We start from the raw sequence: 18,005 nt of genomic DNA, 5'->3' as shown, positions 1-18,005 counted from the left end.
TTTGTTCCCTTACAGAAGGATGTGGCGGATGTGGTGAAGGATCTCTCGGACTTCTCAGACGACAGCAGCGACCTTCAGTCCGATACCCAGAGCTCCGACCACAGCAGCTCCAGCAGCAGCAGCACCAGCGCAGCCAGTAACAAGGACAGGACTAGGAGCTGCTGGAAGAGAAAAGGTAGGAGAACCTCTCCCCAGCAAGTGCTACATCCCACAGCTCGCAGCCATTGGCTGACCGGCCGGCCACTGAGGTCCGTGGCATAGGAGAGCCTGGCTGCACGTCCTCTCCCGGCCTGGTGCTGCCACACGCCTCTTTCTGTACAACGCCACAATCAGTGATATTATAGGGCATTCATTTTATAATGTAATTCTGTACGGGAGAGGTGGGCTCCTCCCAGTGCGCAGAAATGTCACTGTGATATTAGCGGTGTCTGAGTCTGTAATACTATACCGCTGCATCATGGTTCCTACTGGTAGCACAAAGTCTAGATTTTGGCAATTTCCATGTATTTGAAGTGGAGGCGAGGAGCCAGACCCGGCAATGCAGGCGCTGGGTGTGTGGGTGCTGTCTGCACGTGAGGAGCCAGACCCGGCAATGCAGGCGCTGCTTATGTAGGTGCTGTCTGCACGCGAGGAGCCAGACCCGGCAATGCAGGCGCTGCTTATGTAGGTGCTGTCTGCATGCGAGGAGCCAGACCCGGCAATGCAGGCGCTGCTTATGTAGGTGCTGTCTGCATGCGAGGAGCCAGACCCGGCAATGCAGGCGCTGCTTATGTAGGTGCTGTCTGCACGTGAGGAGCCAGACCCGGCAATGCAGGCGCTGCTTATGTAGGTGCTGTCTGCATGCGAGGAGCCAGACCCGGCAATGCAGGCGCTGCTTATGTAGGTGCTGTCTGCAAGTGAGGAGCCAGACCCGGCAATGCAGGCGCTGCTTATGTAGGTGCTGTCTGCACGCGAGGAGCCAGACCCGGCAATGCAGGCGCTGCTTATGTAGGTGCTGTCTGCACGCGAGGAGCCAGACCCGGCAATGCAGGCGCTGCTTATGTAGGTGCTGTCTGCACGCGAGGAGCCAGACCCGGCAATGCAGGCGCTGCTTATGTAGGTGCTGTCTGCACGTGAGGAGCCAGACCTGGCAATGCAGGCGCTGCTTATGTAGGTGCTGTCTGCACGTGAGGAGCCAGACCCGGCAATGCAGGCGCTGCTTGTGTAGGTGCTGTCTGCACGTGAGGAGCCAGACCCGGCAATGCAGGCGCTGCTTGTGTAGGTGCTGTCTGCTTGTGAGGAGCCAGACCCGGCAATGCAGGCGCTGTTTGTGTAGGTGCTGTCTGCACGTGAGGTGCCAGACCCGGCAATGCAGGCGCTGTCTGCACGCGAGGAGCCAGACCCGGCAATGCAGGCGCTGCTAGTGTAGGTGCTGTCTGCACGTGAGGAGCCAGACCCGGCAATGCAGGCGCTGCTTGTGTAGGTGCTGTCTGCTTGTGAGGAGCCAGACCCGGCAATGCAGGCGCTGCTTGTGTAGGTGCTGTCTGCTTGTGAGGAGCCAGACCCGGCAGTGCAGCCGCTGCTTGTGTAGGTGCTGTCTGCACGCGAGGAGCCAGACCCGGCAATGCAGGCGCTGCTTGTGTAGGTTCTGTCTGCACGCAAGGAGCCAGACCTGGCAATACAGATGCTGCTTGTATGCGAGGAGCCAAACCCGGCAGTGCAGGCGCTGCTTGTGTAGGTTCTGTCTGCACGTGAGGAGCCAGACCCGGCAATGCAGGCGCTGCTTGTGTAGGTGCTGTCTGCACGCGAGGAGCCAGACCCGGCAATGCAGGCGCTGCTTGTGTAGGTGCTGTCTGCACGCGAGGAGCCAGACCCGGCAATGTAGGCGCTGCTTGTGTAGGTGCTGTCTGCACGCAAGGAGCCAGACCCGGCAATGCAGGTGCTGCTTGTATGCGAGGAGCCAGACCTGGCAGTGCAGGCGCTGCTTGTGTAGGTTCTGTCTGCATGTGAGGAGCCAGACCCGGCAATGCAGGCGCTGTTTGTGTAGGTGCTGTCTGCACGTGAGGAATCAGACCCGGCAATGCAGGCGCTGCTTATGTAGGTGCTGTCTGCTTGTGAGGAGTCAGACCCGGCAATGCAGGCGCTGATTGTGTAGTTGCTGTCTGCACATGAGGAGTCAGACCCGGCAATGCAGGCGCTGCTTGTGTAGGTGCTGTCTGCTTGTGAGGAGCCAGACCCGGCAATGCAGGCGCTGCTTGTGAGGAGCCAGACCCGGCAATGCAGGCGCTGCTTGTGTAGGTGCTGTCTGCACGTGAGGAGCCAGACCCGGCAATGCAGGCGCTGCTTGTGTAGGTGCTGTCTGCACGCAAGGAGCCAGACCCGGCAATGCAGGTGCTGCTTGTATGCGAGGAGCCAGACCTGGCAGTGCAGGCGCTGCTTGTGTAGGTTCTGTCTGCATGTGAGGAGCCAGACCCGGCAATGCAGGCGCTGTTTGTGTAGGTGCTGTCTGCACGTGAGGAATCAGACCCGGCAATGCAGGCGCTGCTTATGTAGGTGCTGTCTGCTTGTGAGGAGTCAGACCCGGCAATGCAGGCGCTGATTGTGTAGTTGCTGTCTGCACATGAGGAGTCAGACCCGGCAATGCAGGCGCTGCTTGTGTAGGTGCTGTCTGCTTGTGAGGAGCCAGACCCGGCAATGCAGGCGCTGCTTGTGAGGAGCCAGACCCGGCAATGCAGGCGCTGCTTGTGTAGGTGCTGTCTGCACGTGAGGAGCCAGACCCGGCAATGCAGGCGCTGCTTGTGTAGGTGCTGTCTGCACGCGGGGAGCCAGACCCGGCAATGTAGGCGCTGCTTGTGTAGGTGCTGTCTGCACGCAAGGAGCCAGACCTGGCAATGCAGGTGCTGCTTGTATGCGAGGAGCCAGACCCGGCAATGCAGGCGCTAATTGTGTGGGTGCTGTCTGCACGCGAGGAGCCAGACCCGGCAATGCAGGCGCTGATTTTGTAGGTGCTGTCTGCACGCGAGGAGCCAGACCCGGCAATGTAGGTGCTATCTGCACGCGAGGAGCCAGACCCGGCAATGCAGGCGCTGCTTGTGTGGGTGCTGTCTGCATGCGAGGCGCCAGACCCGGCAATGCAGGCGCTGCTTGTGTAGGTGCTGTCTGCACGCGAGGAGCCAGACCCAGCAATGCAGGCGCTGCTTGTGTAGGTGCTGTCTGCACGCGAGAACCTCATTTACTTTTCCTATTGAAAGCGAAGTGGTTTCAGAACTTCATATCATTAGTAGGACGGTTATGTTGATCTCGGGGGAAGCTGCGTCAGGTGGATGGCTATATAGCGCTTGATTCAGAGGAGGATGCAGAAGTGAATGTAGCTGCGACTTTATACGAATGGCGTTACAGAGCCCCCAGTATATGACTGCGCCACGGTCTGTGTACATGCTGTAATATCGCCTAGATGTCACCATGGGTTGCCCTGCTGTAAGTTACAGTAGCCCAGTTTCTCTATCTCAGTATAGCCTCCTACGTCAGTGTACGCAATCACTATCACCGACTCACCTGGGACACTCCATAACACGGACCATTTCCATGTGTGCAATTAGCCGCCTCCCTGTCACTGCCCAGGTACGTCCGCTACATTTTCCATACACTTCCCTGTGTGTGCGAGCGCCTAAAATCGCAACTGCGACTCGGTACGGATGCAATCGGGGCTCATGTTCGGTGTAACTTAGGCACCTGCGCAGTGTGCGTAACACAGAATCCAGCTCTGGTCCTTTACTTCCCTGGAAGAAGGTTAGCGCTGTAGCCTGTCCCCACAAAGCCATTCAGCCGCCCTGTGTGACCGGACCCATAGACTCCCTGGTATGCCAGCCACCGTGCTGGGCGACATTTCCTGGCCACTGTAGCTCTGTGCAGGTTCCCTGTGGGTCACAGCCAGCATCGCGATTCACATACGTGTCTGAAACAGGAAACCGATATGTAGAAACCACCATTTCCTTATATGAGCAAAGAGATGAAACGTATATATTCAGAGAGGCAGCAGCTGTGAGAGCATCAGGCGGGCGGCACTGTGTGATTTGGGGTGACTTTTACAGTTTATGGTGCTGTATCTGCAGCGGGTAACATGGAGGCAGACCGGCAGCCACAAGGTAAGATATCGGATATATGCACAGCTGATCGGCCATTATCTGGTTACATGTCTTATCTCTGCTCCCCAGGCCGGGCGTGGCTTACTGACAGCTCTGGTGTTTGTCACAGCAGCTGGTGTGCCTCACTGTTCTAGTAATGCAGCAGAGACAAGGTGATGTCATTACACTCTGCTCATTACCGGGAGGGTGTGACTGCTGCTGTCATAGTGATGTCATTACACTCTGCTCATTACTGGGAGGGTGTGACCGCTGCTGTCCTAGTGATGTAATTACACTCTGCTCATTACCGGGAGGGTGTAACCGCTGCTGTCATAGTGATGTCATTACACTCTGCTCATTACCGGGAGGGTGTGACCGCTGCTGTCATAGTGATGTCATTACACTCTGCTCATTGCCGGGAGGGTGTGACCGCTGCTGTCATAGTGATGTCATTACACTCTGCTCATTACCGGGAGGGTGTGACCGCTGCTGTCATAGTGATGTCATTACACTCTGCTCATTGCCGGGAGGGTGTGACCGCTGCTGTCATAGTGATGTCATTACACTCTGCTCATTGCTGGGAGGGTCTGACCGCTTCTGTCATAGTGATGTCATGACACTCTGCTCATTGCCGGGAGGGGCAGACAGGTGATAGGGATCAGTACAGAGGGGAGTGGAGTGAGGGGCAGACAGGTGATAGGGATCAGTACGGAGGGGAGTGGAGTGAGGGGCAGACAGGTGATAGGGATCAGTACAGAGGGGAGTGGAGTGAGGGGCAGACAGGTGATAGGGATCAGTACAGAGGGGAGTGGAGTGAGGGGCAGACAGGTGATAGGGATCAGTACAGAGGGGAGTGGAGTGAGGGGCAGACAGGTGATAGGGATCAGTATAGAGGGGAGTGGAGTGAGGGGCAGACAGGTGATAGGGATCAGTACGGAGTGGAGTGAGGGGCAGACAGGTGATAGGGATCAGTACGGAGGGGAGTGGAGTGAGGGGCAGACAGGTGATAGGGATCAGTACGGAGGGGAGTGGAGTGAGAGGCAGACAGGTGATAGGGATCAGTACGGAGGGGAGGGGAGTGAGGGGCAGACAGGTGATAGGGATCAGTACGGAGGGGAGCGGAGTGAGGGGCAGACAGGTGATAGGGATCAGTACGGAGGGGAGCGGAGTGAGGGGCAGACAGGTGATAGGGATCAGTACGGAGGGGAGTGGAGTGAGGGGCAGACAGGTGATAGGGATCAGTACGGAGGGGAGTGGAGTGAGGGGCAGACAGGTGATAGGGATCAGTACGGAGGGGAGCGGAGTGAGGGGCAGACAGGTGATAGGGATCAGTACAGAGGGGAGTGGAGTGAGGGGCAGACAGGTGATAGGGATCAGTACGGAGGGGAGCGGAGTGAGGGGCAGACAGGTGATAGGGATCAGTACAGAGGGGAGTGGAGTGAGGGGCAGACAGGTGATAGGGATCAGTACAGAGGGGAGTGGAGTGAGGGGCAGACAGGTGATAGGTATCAGTACAGAGGGGAGGGAGGGGCAGACAGGTGATAGGGATCAGTACAGAGGGGAGTGGAGTGAGGGGCAGACAGGTGATCGCTGCTTGGGTTCTGCATACCCTATAACCATATAACAAGGAGCTCCAGCACAGAATTACCGTATTAGGCAGGAATAGTATATATGAGACCAGTGGGAGAACGTTAGAGGTCTGGTAGACTGATCATATCATATATAAAATCCCATATTTGGGCCTGATGTAGAGTTATACAATGCAGGTGATGTGTCTGTGTATGCAGCCGGTGATGCTGTAATACTGTGTCTGTAACGCAGCTTTATTTGTACACTGTGAAATACAGCTCAGCTAGGAGCAGTCACCTCCAGTTACTAAATCTGTCCTTAATGTGCATGTCCCTTCCCCCTCTGTAGTTGCAGCATGGGTTTTTCAGTGTGCAAAATTGTATCTTCCTGGTGGATTTTTATTTATTTATAGTCCAGCGTGGCTCAGTGAGTGGCAGTGCTCATCGGCGTGGCTCATAGCGAGTAGCATTGCTCACCGGTGTGGCTCATAGCGAGTGGCATTGCTCACCGGCGTGGCTTATAGCGAGTAGCAGTGCTCATCGGCGTGGCTCATAGCGAGTAGCATTGCTCACCGGTGTGGCTCATAGCGAGTGGCATTGCTCACCGGCGTGGCTTATAGCGAGTAGCATTGCTCACCGGCGTGGCTTATAGCGAGTAGCATTGCTCACCGGTGTGGCTCATAGCGAGTGGCATTGCTCACCGGCGTGGCTTATAGCGAGTAGCATTGCTCACCGGCGTGGCTTATAGCGAGTAGCATTGCTCACCGGCGTGGCTCATAGTGAGTAGCAGTGCTCACCGGCGTGGCTCATAGAGTGTAAGCTTGCGAGCAGGGCCCTCTTACCTCTATGACTGTCTTTACCCAGTTTTGTCTTCTAATTGTGTCCAGCCGTAAAGCGCAACGGAATTTGCTGCGCTATGTAAGAAACTGTTAATAAATAAATAGTGCGTAGCAGTGCTCTCCAGTGTGGCTCAGTGGGATTATAATTGATGTAGATGTTGCTAGTAAACATGTTGGTATAAAGCCAAGGTACAAAGCATGAGGAATATTGGTGAAGTAGTCGTAGTGCTCTGTTCTCACCAGCTTGCATTAGCCATGGTACATAGTGCTCACTAGTGTGGCTTGGAGTGAGCATTGGTGAAGCAGCTGTGGTACATAGTGCTCACTAGTGTGGCTTGGAGTGAGCATTGGTGAAGCAGCTGTGGTACATAGTGCTCACCAGTGTGGCTTGTTGGTATAAAGCCAAGGTACAAAGCATGAGGAATATTGGTGAAGTAGTCATAGTTCTTTGTTCTCACCAGCTTGCATTAGTCATGGTACATAGTGCTCACCAGTGTGGCTCGGGGAGAGAGTTGGTGAAGCAGCTGTGGTACATAGTGCTCACCAGTGTGGCTTGGGGAGAGCGTTGGTGAAGCAGCTGTGGTACATAGTGCTCACCAGTGTGGCTCGGGGAGAGAGTTGGTGAAGCAGCTGTGTTACATAGTGCTCACCAGTGTGGCTCGGGGAGAGAGTTGGTGAAGCAGCTGTGGTACATAGTGCTCACCAGTGTGGCTCGGGGAGAGAGTTGGTGAAGCAGCTGTGGTACATAGTGCTCACCAGTGTGGCTTGGGGAGAGCGTTGGTGAAGCAGCTGTGGTACATAGTGCTCACCAGTGTGGCTCGGGGAGAGAGTTGGTGAAGCAGCTGTGTTACATAGTGCTCACCAGTGTGGCTCGGGAGAGAGAGTTGGTGAAGCAGCTGTGGTACATAGTGCTCACCAGTGTGGCTCGGGGAGAGAGTTGGTGAAGCAGCTGTGGTACATAGTGCTCACCAGTGTGGCTCGGGGAGAGAGTTGGTGAAGCAGCTGTGTTACATAGTGCTCACCAGTGTGGCTCGGGGAGAGAGTTGGTGAAGCAGCTGTGGTACATAGTGCTCACCAGTGTGGCTCGGGGAGAGAGTTGGTGAAGCAGCTGTGGTACATAGTGCTCACCAGTGTGGCTCGGGGAGAGAGTTGGTGAAGCAGCTGTGTTACATAGTGCTCACCAGTGTGGCTTGGGGAGAGCGTTGGTGAAGCAGCTGTGGTACATAGTGCTCACCAGTGTGGCTCGGGGAGAGAGTTGGTGAAGCAGCTGTGTTACATAGTGCTCACCAGTGTGGCTCGGGGAGAGAGTTGGTGAAGCAGCTGTGGTACATAGTGCTCACCAGTGTGGCTCGGGGAGAGAGTTGGTGAAGCAGCTGTGGTACATAGTGCTCACCAGTGTGGCTCGGGGAGAGAGTTGGTGAAGCAGCTGTGTTACATAGTGCTCACCAGTGTGGCTCGGGGAGAGAGTTGGTGAAGCAGCTGTGGTACATAGTGCTCACCAGTGTGGCTCGGGGAGAGAGTTGGTGAAGCAGCTGTGGTACATAGTGCTCACCAGTGTGGCTCGGGGAGAGAGTTGGTGAAGCAGCTGTGTTACATAGTGCTCACCAGTGTGGCTTGGGGAGAGCGTTGGTGAAGCAGCTGTGGTACATAGTGCTCACCAGTGTGGCTCGGGGAGAGCGTTGGTGAAGCAGCTGTGGTACATAGTGCTCACCAGTGTGGCTCGGGGAGATAGTTGGTGGAGCAGCTGTGGTACATAGTGCTCACCAGTGTGGCTCGGGGAGAGAGTTGGTGAAGCAGCTGTGGTACATAGTGCTCACCAGTGTGGCTCGGGGAGAGAGTTGGTGGAGCAGCTGTGGTACATAGTGCTCACCAGTGTGGCTCGGGGAGAGCGTTGGTGAAGCAGCTGTGGTACATAGTGCTCACCAGTGTGGCTTGGGGAGAGCGTTGGTGAAGCAGCTGTGGTACATAGTGCTCACCAGTGTGGCTCGGGGAGAGCGTTGGTGAAGCAGCTGTGGTACTTAGTGCTCACCAGTGTGGCTTGGGGAGAGCGTTGGTGAAGCAGCTGTGGTACTTAGTGCTCACCAGTGTGGCTCGGGGAGAGCGTTGGTGAAGCAGCTGTGGTACATAGTGCTCACCAGTGTGGCTTGGAGTGATCATTGGTGAAGCAGCTGTGGTACATAGTGCTCACCAATGTGGCTTGAAGTGATCATTGGTGAAGCAGCTGTGGTACATAGTGCTCACCAGTGTGGCTCGGGGAGAGAGTTGGTGAAGCAGCTGTGGTACATAGTGCTCACCAGTGTGGCTCGGGGAGAGAGTTGGTGAAGCAGCTGTGGTACATAGTGCTCACCAGTGTGGCTCGGGGAGAGCGTTGGTGAAGCAGCTGTGGTACATAGTGCTCACCAGTGTGGCTTGGGGAGAGCGTTGGTGAAGCAGCTGTGGTACATAGTGCTCACCAGTGTGGCTCGGGGAGAGCGTTGGTGAAGCAGCTGTGGTACATAGTGCTCACTAGTGTGGCTTGGAGTGAGCATTGGTGAAGCAGCTGTGGTACATAGTGCTCACCAGTGTGGCTTGTTGGTATAAAGCCAAGGTACAAAGCATGAGGAATATTGGTGAAGTAGTCATAGTTCTTTGTTCTCACCAGCTTGCATTAGTCATGGTACATAGTGCTCACCAGTGTGGCTCGGGGAGAGAGTTGGTGAAGCAGCTGTGGTACATAGTGCTCACCAGTGTGGCTCGGGGAGAGAGTTGGTGAAGCAGCTGTGTTACATAGTGCTCACCAGTGTGGCTCTGGGAGAGAGTTGGTGAAGCAGCTGTGGTACATAGTGCTCACCAGTGTGGCTCGGGGGGAGAGTTGGTGAAGCAGCTGTGGTACATAGTGCTCACCAGTGTGGCTCGGGGAGGGAGTTGGTGAAGCAGCTGTGGTACATAGTGCTCACCAGTGTGGCTCGGGGAGAGAGTTGGTGAAGCAGCTGTGTTACATAGTGCTCACCAGTGTGGCTTGGGGAGAGCGTTGGTGAAGCAGCTGTGGTACATAGTGCTCACCAGTGTGGCTCGGGGAGAGCGTTGGTGAAGCAGCTGTGGTACATAGTGCTCACCAGTGTGGCTCGGGGAGATAGTTGGTGGAGCAGCTGTGGTACATAGTGCTCACCAGTGTGGCTCGGGGAGAGAGTTGGTGAAGCAGCTGTGGTACATAGTGCTCACCAGTGTGGCTCGGGGAGAGAGTTGGTGAAGCAGCTGTGGTACATAGTGCTCACCAGTGTGGCTCGGGGAGAGCGTTGGTGAAGCAGCTGTGGTACATAGTGCTCACCAGTGTGGCTTGGGGAGAGCGTTGGTGAAGCAGCTGTGGTACATAGTGCTCACCAGTGTGGCTCGGGGAGAGCGTTGGTGAAGCAGCTGTGGTACTTAGTGCTCACCAGTGTGGCTTGGGGAGAGCGTTGGTGAAGCAGCTGTGGTACTTAGTGCTCACCAGTGTGGCTCGGGGAGAGCGTTGGTGAAGCAGCTGTGGTACATAGTGCTCACCAGTGTGGCTTGGAGTGATCATTGGTGAAGCAGCTGTGGTACATAGTGCTCACCAGTGTGGCTTGAAGTGATCATTGGTGAAGCAGCTGTGGTACATAGTGCTCACCAGTGTGGCTCGGGGAGAGCGTTGGTGAAGCAGCTGTGGTACATAGTGCTCACCAGTGTGGCTTGGAGTGAGCATTGGTGAAGCAGCTGTGGTACATAGTGCTCACCAGTGTGGCTTGGAGTGAGCATTGGTGAAGCAGCTATGGTACATCGTGCTCACCAGTGTGTCTTGTAGTGATCATTGGTGAAGCAGCGTGGACTGGTGACACGAGCCGGAATGAGGTTATTCTCAGCTGCTGACTGCACAGATCCGCTGGGAGCAGGAGAATAGTGCAGTATTTTTAGTCCCAGGACAGGTCACACAGCGCTGTCACAGTTCCGGTAGCACAGTGAGGAAACCTGCAGGCGTGTGTTACTTTCTATCTGCTCAGCGCTCCCTAGAGGCATTGTGCTTCCTCGTATGTGGGAGGGCTACATCCAGTGTTCCACGCTGTCAGAATTTATAAGGGAGGGGCCCCGACAACCCCATAGCAGCATCAGCGTGAGCAGGACGGGGATTTCCTCCTCATTACTGGATACACCAGGTACAGTAAATACGCACGGTCTTGTTTCTGTATATGGGATTAGCTGTTATGTTGGGGCGGGGGGTATTTTCCCCTATGCACTAAGTCCTTCCTGGCAATAAGCTAATTGAATTAGATGAAGACGTCTTCAAGTAGCTTCGTATGTATCCGTGACGTGTGGTGAGGTCAATGGTTGGAGGCACTGGCTAGTATCAGAACCAGAGTTACACACACGCATGATTTGGTGGTGATAAGAAGAATACAAAGATGATATAAGATACCATAGAGTCAGGAGTCTAGAGTGTGACAGATGATGCTCTGACCGCATGTCACTGGTCTGTATATAATATGATGTATCATTACTATTAGCAGCCTATGGGCCTAATTCAGACCTAATCGCTCACTAGGGGATTTTTGCAGCGCTGCGAGCAGATAGTCGCCGCCCGTAGGGGAGTGTATTTTAGCTGTGCAAGTGTGCGATCGCATGTGCAGCCGAGTGGTACAAAAACGTTTTGTGCAGTTTCTGAGTTGCTCAGAACTTACTCAGCCGCTGCGATCACTTCAGCCTGTCTGGTCCCGGAATTGACGTCAGACACCCGCCTTGCAAATGCTTGGACACGCCTGCGTTTTTCCAACCACTCCCTGAAAACCGTCAGTTGCCGCCCACAAACGCCCTCTTCCATTCAATCTCCTTGCGGTCGGTTGTGCGAATGGATTCTTTGTAAAACCCATCGCACAGCAACGATCCGCTTTGTGCCCGTGCGACGCGCCTGCGCATTGCGGTGCATACGCATGCGCAGTTCTGACCTGATCGCACCGCAGCGAAAAAACCTAGCGTGCGATCAGGTCTGATTGACCCCCTTTGTACATAAGGTGAGCTGTACTTGGCTTTACTGATCCTCATACACTTCCATAATGTTACAGAAGAGACAGGTTGAGTTGCCCGGCTGGCCAGTTACATTAGGCTCCAGTCGGACACCTCTCTCCAGGTTGATGGCACTAGAGCCACTAAATGGTTGTTATTGGACATAAGGAGCAGTGAGTGGATATTGGCAGCACGGTTGCTGCGAGTAATGTATGTGGCTACTGCTCCCATTAATAAGTTCCAGGTACACCTCACCCCGGCGTCTGATTTCCTATCTCTCACCTGATGCCTTTCTCTGGGCCATACCCCTGACCAATGGCGTGGCCTAGTGGAATGACTCCGGCGTAGAAGCTTCGGCGTGGCCTAGTGGAATGACTCCGGCGTAGAAGCTTCGGCGTGGCCTAGTGGAATGACTCTGGCGTAGAAGCTGCGGCGTGGCCTAGTGGAATGACTCCGGCGTAGAAGCTGCGACGTGGCCTTGTGGAATGACCGGCATAGAAGCTGTGGCGTGGCCTAGTGGAATGACTCCGGTGTAGAAGCTGCGGCGTGGCCTAGTGGAATGACTCCGACGTAGAAGCTGCGGCGTGGCCTAGTGGAATGACTCCGGCGTAGAAGCTGCGGCGTGGCCTAGTGGAATGACTCTGGCGTAGAAGCTTCGGCGTGGCCTAGTGGAATGACTCCGGTGTAGAAGCTTCGACGTGGCCTAGTGGAATGACTCCGGCGTAGAAGCTTCGGCGTGGCCTAGTGGAATGACTCCGGCGTAGAAGCTTCGGCGTGGCCTAGTGGAATGACTCCGGCGTAGAAGCTGCGGCGTGGCCTAGTGGAATAACTCCGGCGTAGAAGCTGCGCTCTCCGGTCCTGATTTACCAGCAGCGTGGTTATGGACATTGTGACCGGATGCGCCTTGTTGCCTGCACCAAGCCATCAGACTTGTTTGGTACAACAGAGCATTCCCTCATACCGCCAGTAACTACCGGTTACTGATTTCCCCCACTGCGCAGTGGGTGGGTTTTTTTATTCCACCACCAGGCTCCTCCCACCAGCACCTGCAACCGCTGATTTCCACTCTGTATCCTACCATTTCCACCTGATACCACTTGCTGCAATGTTTGCACAGACACGCTGCTGACACACCTCCTAACTGATTCCACTGGTCACTCGCCATAGACCAGGCCCTACACGCTAGCTGGCAGAGGGCGAAGCTTGGAGATGCTGGACCCAACCCAGAACAGCCGGAGAAAGGGGTTGTGTTTTTAGCACTCGTCTTAAAGGCAAGATGTTTATTGCTCAAATAGTCTTAAAAAAGATTATTGCCCTTTGCTTAGAGCAACACAATACCACAGGGGGGTAGTTCCGCCCTGTGGTCTCTTTAACCAATCAGGCTATCTCGCAAAATATAAATAGATACAGACTACATTTCAAAGGGGGTTAAACTTCTTGCTTCCCTCTCATTTATATGTATGTATACACATACACATACATACACACTATAGGGACAAAAGTATTTGGCCACACCTGTTAATTATTGAATTCAGGTGTTCCAATCAGACCCGTTGCCACAGGTGTATAAAATCATGTGCCTAGCCATGCAGTCTCCATTTGCAAACATTTGAAGGCCAGTGAAGGCCAATCTTAATGCTTCAGCATACCAAGACATTTTGGACAATGCTATGCTTCCACCTTTGTGGCCCACACAGATGTCTGACCTCAACCCTATAGAGCACCTTTGGGATGAACTGGAATGGAGATTGCAAGGCAGGACTTACTCCTCCAACACCAGTGCTTGACATCATAAATGCTCTCCAGAATGTGCACCAATTCCCACAGAAACACTCCAAACTCTTGTGGAAGGCCTTCCAAGAAGAGTGGTAGCTGTAATAGCAGCAAAAGGGGGACCCACTCCATATTAACGTATATGTAATGGAATACAGTGTCATTACAGTCCCTGTTGGTGCAATGGTCAGGCGTCTTAATACTTTTGTCCCTCTAGTGTGTATTTAATATTTATAAAACCCAAACCAGTTTACTGTCCCAAGCACAATCTGATTTAGCCTAAACTCTAATTTCAATTGCGTTCCTCCTTCTATTGAACGTTCCACTCAACAAGAAACTCTTGAAAATGTCCTGACCTAAATGTCAGCCTTTTGGAAACACAGGGGCAGATGTATTAACCTGGAGAAGTGATAAAGACGTGATAAGTGGAAGGTGACAAAAAAAGTCCCTTTAGTCATCTTGTTGTAAGGCCGATACATATATGCCTTTTGTTTGGCCCGTGCATTGTATTACTCCATCACCGCTCATATAATCGCAATACGACTATAGAAAGCCTGGTACGTAACGTAAACGGGATGCATTCTGATGCCTGCAGCACAATAAACGCCTGGTAATACCAGACCCGCTGACCTCAAGCCCAAACTCTGTGCTGGAGAAAGAATTGGCAGCTAAGCTAGCGCTCACTGGTGTCATCTTCCAATGCGAGCACGAGAGATTTACAGTCAGATTGATGATGTAGAACTCATGGAACGTAATTATTATACATACAGTATGTGTAAGCAGTTGCTCCCATTGTGCCTGGGTGTTTTTTCTTTTTCTGCGTGTACTATGGTTTTTAGTGTATGTCCTATGTACCCTGTTGCATACACTGCGTCGCCTTATTACATGTAATATATATGATATCTCCTATATAAGAGCCCAGATCTGGGCCTGTGTGTATAACGCTGGGTGTGGCTAGGAGCTCTCATTGGGTTAGCAGTAGGTCTATCACACCCAGCCCACAGCTGATTGGGCGAGAAACGCCCTCCCACACAGGTTACATCCAATCGGAGGTTCTGCCCTTTAGCTGCTGTATGTTCACAGAGCAGGATTAACAATGGTGCTGATGGAGCAGCAGCTCCAGGTGCACACCCCAAAATAGGCCCACTGCATCTGCAGCAACACACCCTCCAACACTTCACACATAAACATCGGTACAAATTCGGAAAGAGGACGTGGCCACGCCCCTTTTCCTATACTTTCAATGGCAGTTTGGCGAGCCAAAAATCGGTACAGACCATAAAAAAAAGGTCCTGTACCTGCCAAAAAGGTACAGCTGGAGGGTATGCCACTGCATCTGCAGCAAGTCTCCTTTTACTGCAGCGTCCTATGTCCATACCTCCCAACTGTCCCGATTTCAGCGGGACAGTCCATGTATTCGGACACTGTCCCGCTGTCCCTCCCGCGGGTCGCAGTGTCCCGCGGGCGGGGAACCAGTTATCACCGCTGCTCTGCTTTGCAAAGCAGCCGGTGAACAGTGAGGGGAGGAGAGGAGAGACTGCACAAAGGAGCGTGGGGCACGCCCCCAAAACAGTAAAAAAAAAATGGGGGTCGCAGCGTGATGCCTCGCCCCCATCACCCAGGGCCCCCTAAATTTAGGCCCCGCCCCCTTTCCAGCCACCGGACCTTTGGTGCGGCATGTCCCACTTCAATGATTCCGAAAGTTGGGAGATATACTATGTCCTGCTGCCAGTCCACCTTCCCCCTCCGGCATCAACAATCCCCACTCCCTAGCCGCGGCGCAGGTGGAACAAAAGCTTCTGCGGCCACCGGCATAGATGTGTATGAAAGCGGCGCAGCGGAAGGCTTTCATAGTCCTCCCTGCGCCGCATACACTCTGAGCACCGGAGCCTCCTCTGCACGTGATGTCACAGAAGTGCCTCACAGCCACGCCCAGATCCCAAGAGGCCCTGACTCCAAAACACAGCACGTAGCCTGCCGGCCTGGATGCCCCGAGGTGGCTAATGTAACGCATAGAGTGGGTGATATCGCGGAGGGTAATGTCTGGACGCTGAATCAATGTACAAGGTGACAGTGCTGTGCAGTGCAGTGGGTGTGCAGTGTCACTGACACTGCACAGCACTCTCACCTTTTACATTGATTCAGCGAGTCAGTCAGTTCTGCCAGCCAGTCACTATTGTTATCACCAGTGTCCCAATGCACCGCATTACAGGGAAGTAGACGCACTAAATAAACTACAGCTCCCAGCAGCCCTTAGTGCTGGCGCATTCTGGCACTAAGGGCTACTGGGAGCTTTAGTTGATTGAGTGCATCTTCTTCCCTGTAATGCGGCGCGTTGGGACACCGGCGCTAACAATAGTGACTGGCTGCTGTGCGAGTCTCCGGGAGAGCCACTGCCAAAGGGAGGGCAGCAGCTTAGCTGCTTCCAGGAGGAGAAGCAAGTGAAGCATTACCCGCCCCTCCGCCACTCGCAGTACCTCTGGGCCCCATCCGTGGCACCCCCACATCCCTCCCCCCTCCACCACCCGTGGTGGCTTCAGACCCCTTCCCCCACCCGCGGCACCCCCTCCCCTCCCCCACTCACGGCACCCCCACAACCGCTCCGGACCCCCACCCGCGGTGGCTCCAGACCCCTACCCTCTGCACCATCCTTTCCCCCACCCGCGTCTCCCCTGGACCCCCTCCCGAATCCGCGTCTCCCCCGCCACTCCCCTAACCGCAGCACCTACTAGGTGATTCATCATGCCCTGCGTGCGCTGTTCACGCCGTTGCAATGGGCTACGACCCCATTGCACGCCTTTTGTCCGTGCAATGTTTAACCACTCACACAATTAAGATTGGAGGTAATACTCCATATAATAAAAATATTTCACGCCACGGGAGAGCCACTGCCAAAGGGAGGGCAGCAGGGCGTGCAAGGGTTAAGGGTGGCGTAGCCCCTTACGACGGTGTGAAGAGCGCCCGTAGGGCGTGATGAATCACCTAGTTACATGTAATATGATAACCAAGGGTCTGTATTGTTGTTGGCCATGGAGCTATATTTAACATCTATGTATTGTCTTGGGTAATTGATGCCATCTTGTGTACAAGCCGAGCATTGCAAGCAGGTGCACCCATATCGTTTACATCATGCAGTGTTCATTCTATTATTTAATGTGGTCCCCTGGTGTATTCCATTTAGGCTTTATCTGTGTACTCTGTGCTGTACGTGGATATTTCAGATTCCCTAACACTGTTACGTTAAGCAGCACTGAGCATCTCTATGTGCAACTAATTCCATTAAAATGCATCTTATTTGCTCTGCTACATGACTAGGACGCCCAAGCAGACTCTGCTGATTAAAATGATATGCGGCATGCCTATATTCTGTGTGCGATTGCGGCTGTATCTGCATATCAAATGGTGTGTTACAGTGTTTTCCTAGAAAACAGCATTTTATATACAGATACAGCCACGGTGGCACACAGAATATAGGCATGCCGCATATCATTTTAGTCAGCAGTGTCTGCTTGTGCTTCCTACTCACATAGCTGTGTGAATAATACACAGTTTCAGCCAAAAAAGATGCCAGAAGCTAACAGAGTTGCATGTCAGCTGACTCCCGCCAGGCATCTCCCGCTGCGCGACGTTTTGAGGCAAGATGTATGAGGACACATCTGTACATGACTTTTACACTTCCTGCTGATGTCATTTTGCCTGTACTTGCTGTGGTGCACCTACATGCTGCACACTTAGTATAACATTTGCCATGTTTGCGCATGCTGGGAATTGTAGTTCAGTTGGAGACCTGCTGGTGGTAGTTCAGTCACTGTCTTTTCCTATGGTACACTCATTCCCAGCTTAACTCATGTTTTGTTTCTCATTTGTTTTATAGTTACATCTAGACTCTCCCAGCCATCCTCCCCCCAGTCCAGCTGTCCTTCACCCCCCATCCCTGTGGGTAAAGTCATCTCTCCATCTCAGAAGCTCAGCAAGAAGGCCCTGAAACAGGTAACAGGGAGGCTGTGGGTCATATCACATTGCCAGGGAAGGGGGGTGGGTGTCACACACCATTCCCCACCTGTTACATCAGCCCTCTCCCCGCCTGTCAGGTGGCGCGCGCCATCCCCTCTCCCCGCCTGTCAGGTGGCGCGCGCGCCATCCCCTCTCCCCGCCTGTCAGGTGGCGCGCGCGCCATCCCCTCTCCCCGCCTGTCAGGTGGCGCGCGCCATCCCCTCTCCCCGCCTGTCAGGTGGCGCGCGCACCAGTGCAGTAAGGTGAGGCAGAGCCTTTCCTGTCATACTAATTTTATACACCAGAGTTTTGAAAATATAAAGTATTTGAAAAATACAAAGAATATATGAGAAATGTTGTAATCCTTTTTATAGTCCAAACTCTGGAGTAAAAAGTCTTTGGCAGGCCTACCTTGTCCGCACATCTCTGATCAAAATTTCCAGCAGTATATACTGCTGCACCTGTGTATAATGCCCACATGTATATACTGCTGCACCTGTGTATAATGCCCACGTGAAACCCTTGGGCTCATATATTGCATATAAATCTGTCTCTGGTACTAGCCAGCGACTTTTGAACCATTTACCTCACCGCACGTCGCTGGCGCACACCCCTCTCCCTGACTGTCGGAACCAACCATTACACCTCTATTGTACCAGTAGGTGAATGGCTGGAAGAAGCTGTGTAGTACTGCTGTATGAGTGGGATGTGTGATAGGGAAGAGCTCTCTCATAGCC

General features: G+C 53.7%; 1 protein-coding gene across 4 annotated transcripts in view; it reads left to right on the top strand.

Annotated features, from left to right (window-relative positions):
* Window positions 1–18,005, top strand: part of ASXL2 (ASXL transcriptional regulator 2) — a 114,198-nt gene that overhangs the window by 55,766 nt on the left and 40,427 nt on the right. For 3 of the 4 annotated variants that reach the window (XR_010175804.1, XM_063914963.1, XM_063914962.1), the window contains 2 exons: window positions 16–175; window positions 17,150–17,265. Coding sequence is in view for 2 of the 4 variants with exons in the window: in XM_063914963.1 (XP_063771033.1) it covers window positions 16–175; window positions 17,150–17,265 (276 nt within the window). In the remaining 2 variants the exon portion in view is untranslated. The remainder of the gene's footprint in view (window positions 1–15; window positions 176–17,149; window positions 17,266–18,005) is intronic. The other variant, XM_063914965.1, reaches the window with a different exon arrangement.

This window comes from Pseudophryne corroboree, chromosome 4 (genome assembly GCF_028390025.1).
Source record: "Pseudophryne corroboree isolate aPseCor3 chromosome 4, aPseCor3.hap2, whole genome shotgun sequence".
NCBI lineage: Eukaryota > Metazoa > Chordata > Amphibia > Anura > Myobatrachidae > Pseudophryne > Pseudophryne corroboree.
Note: the sequence above shows the minus strand (reverse complement) of the source record. Positions and strands in the feature narration are given on the sequence as shown.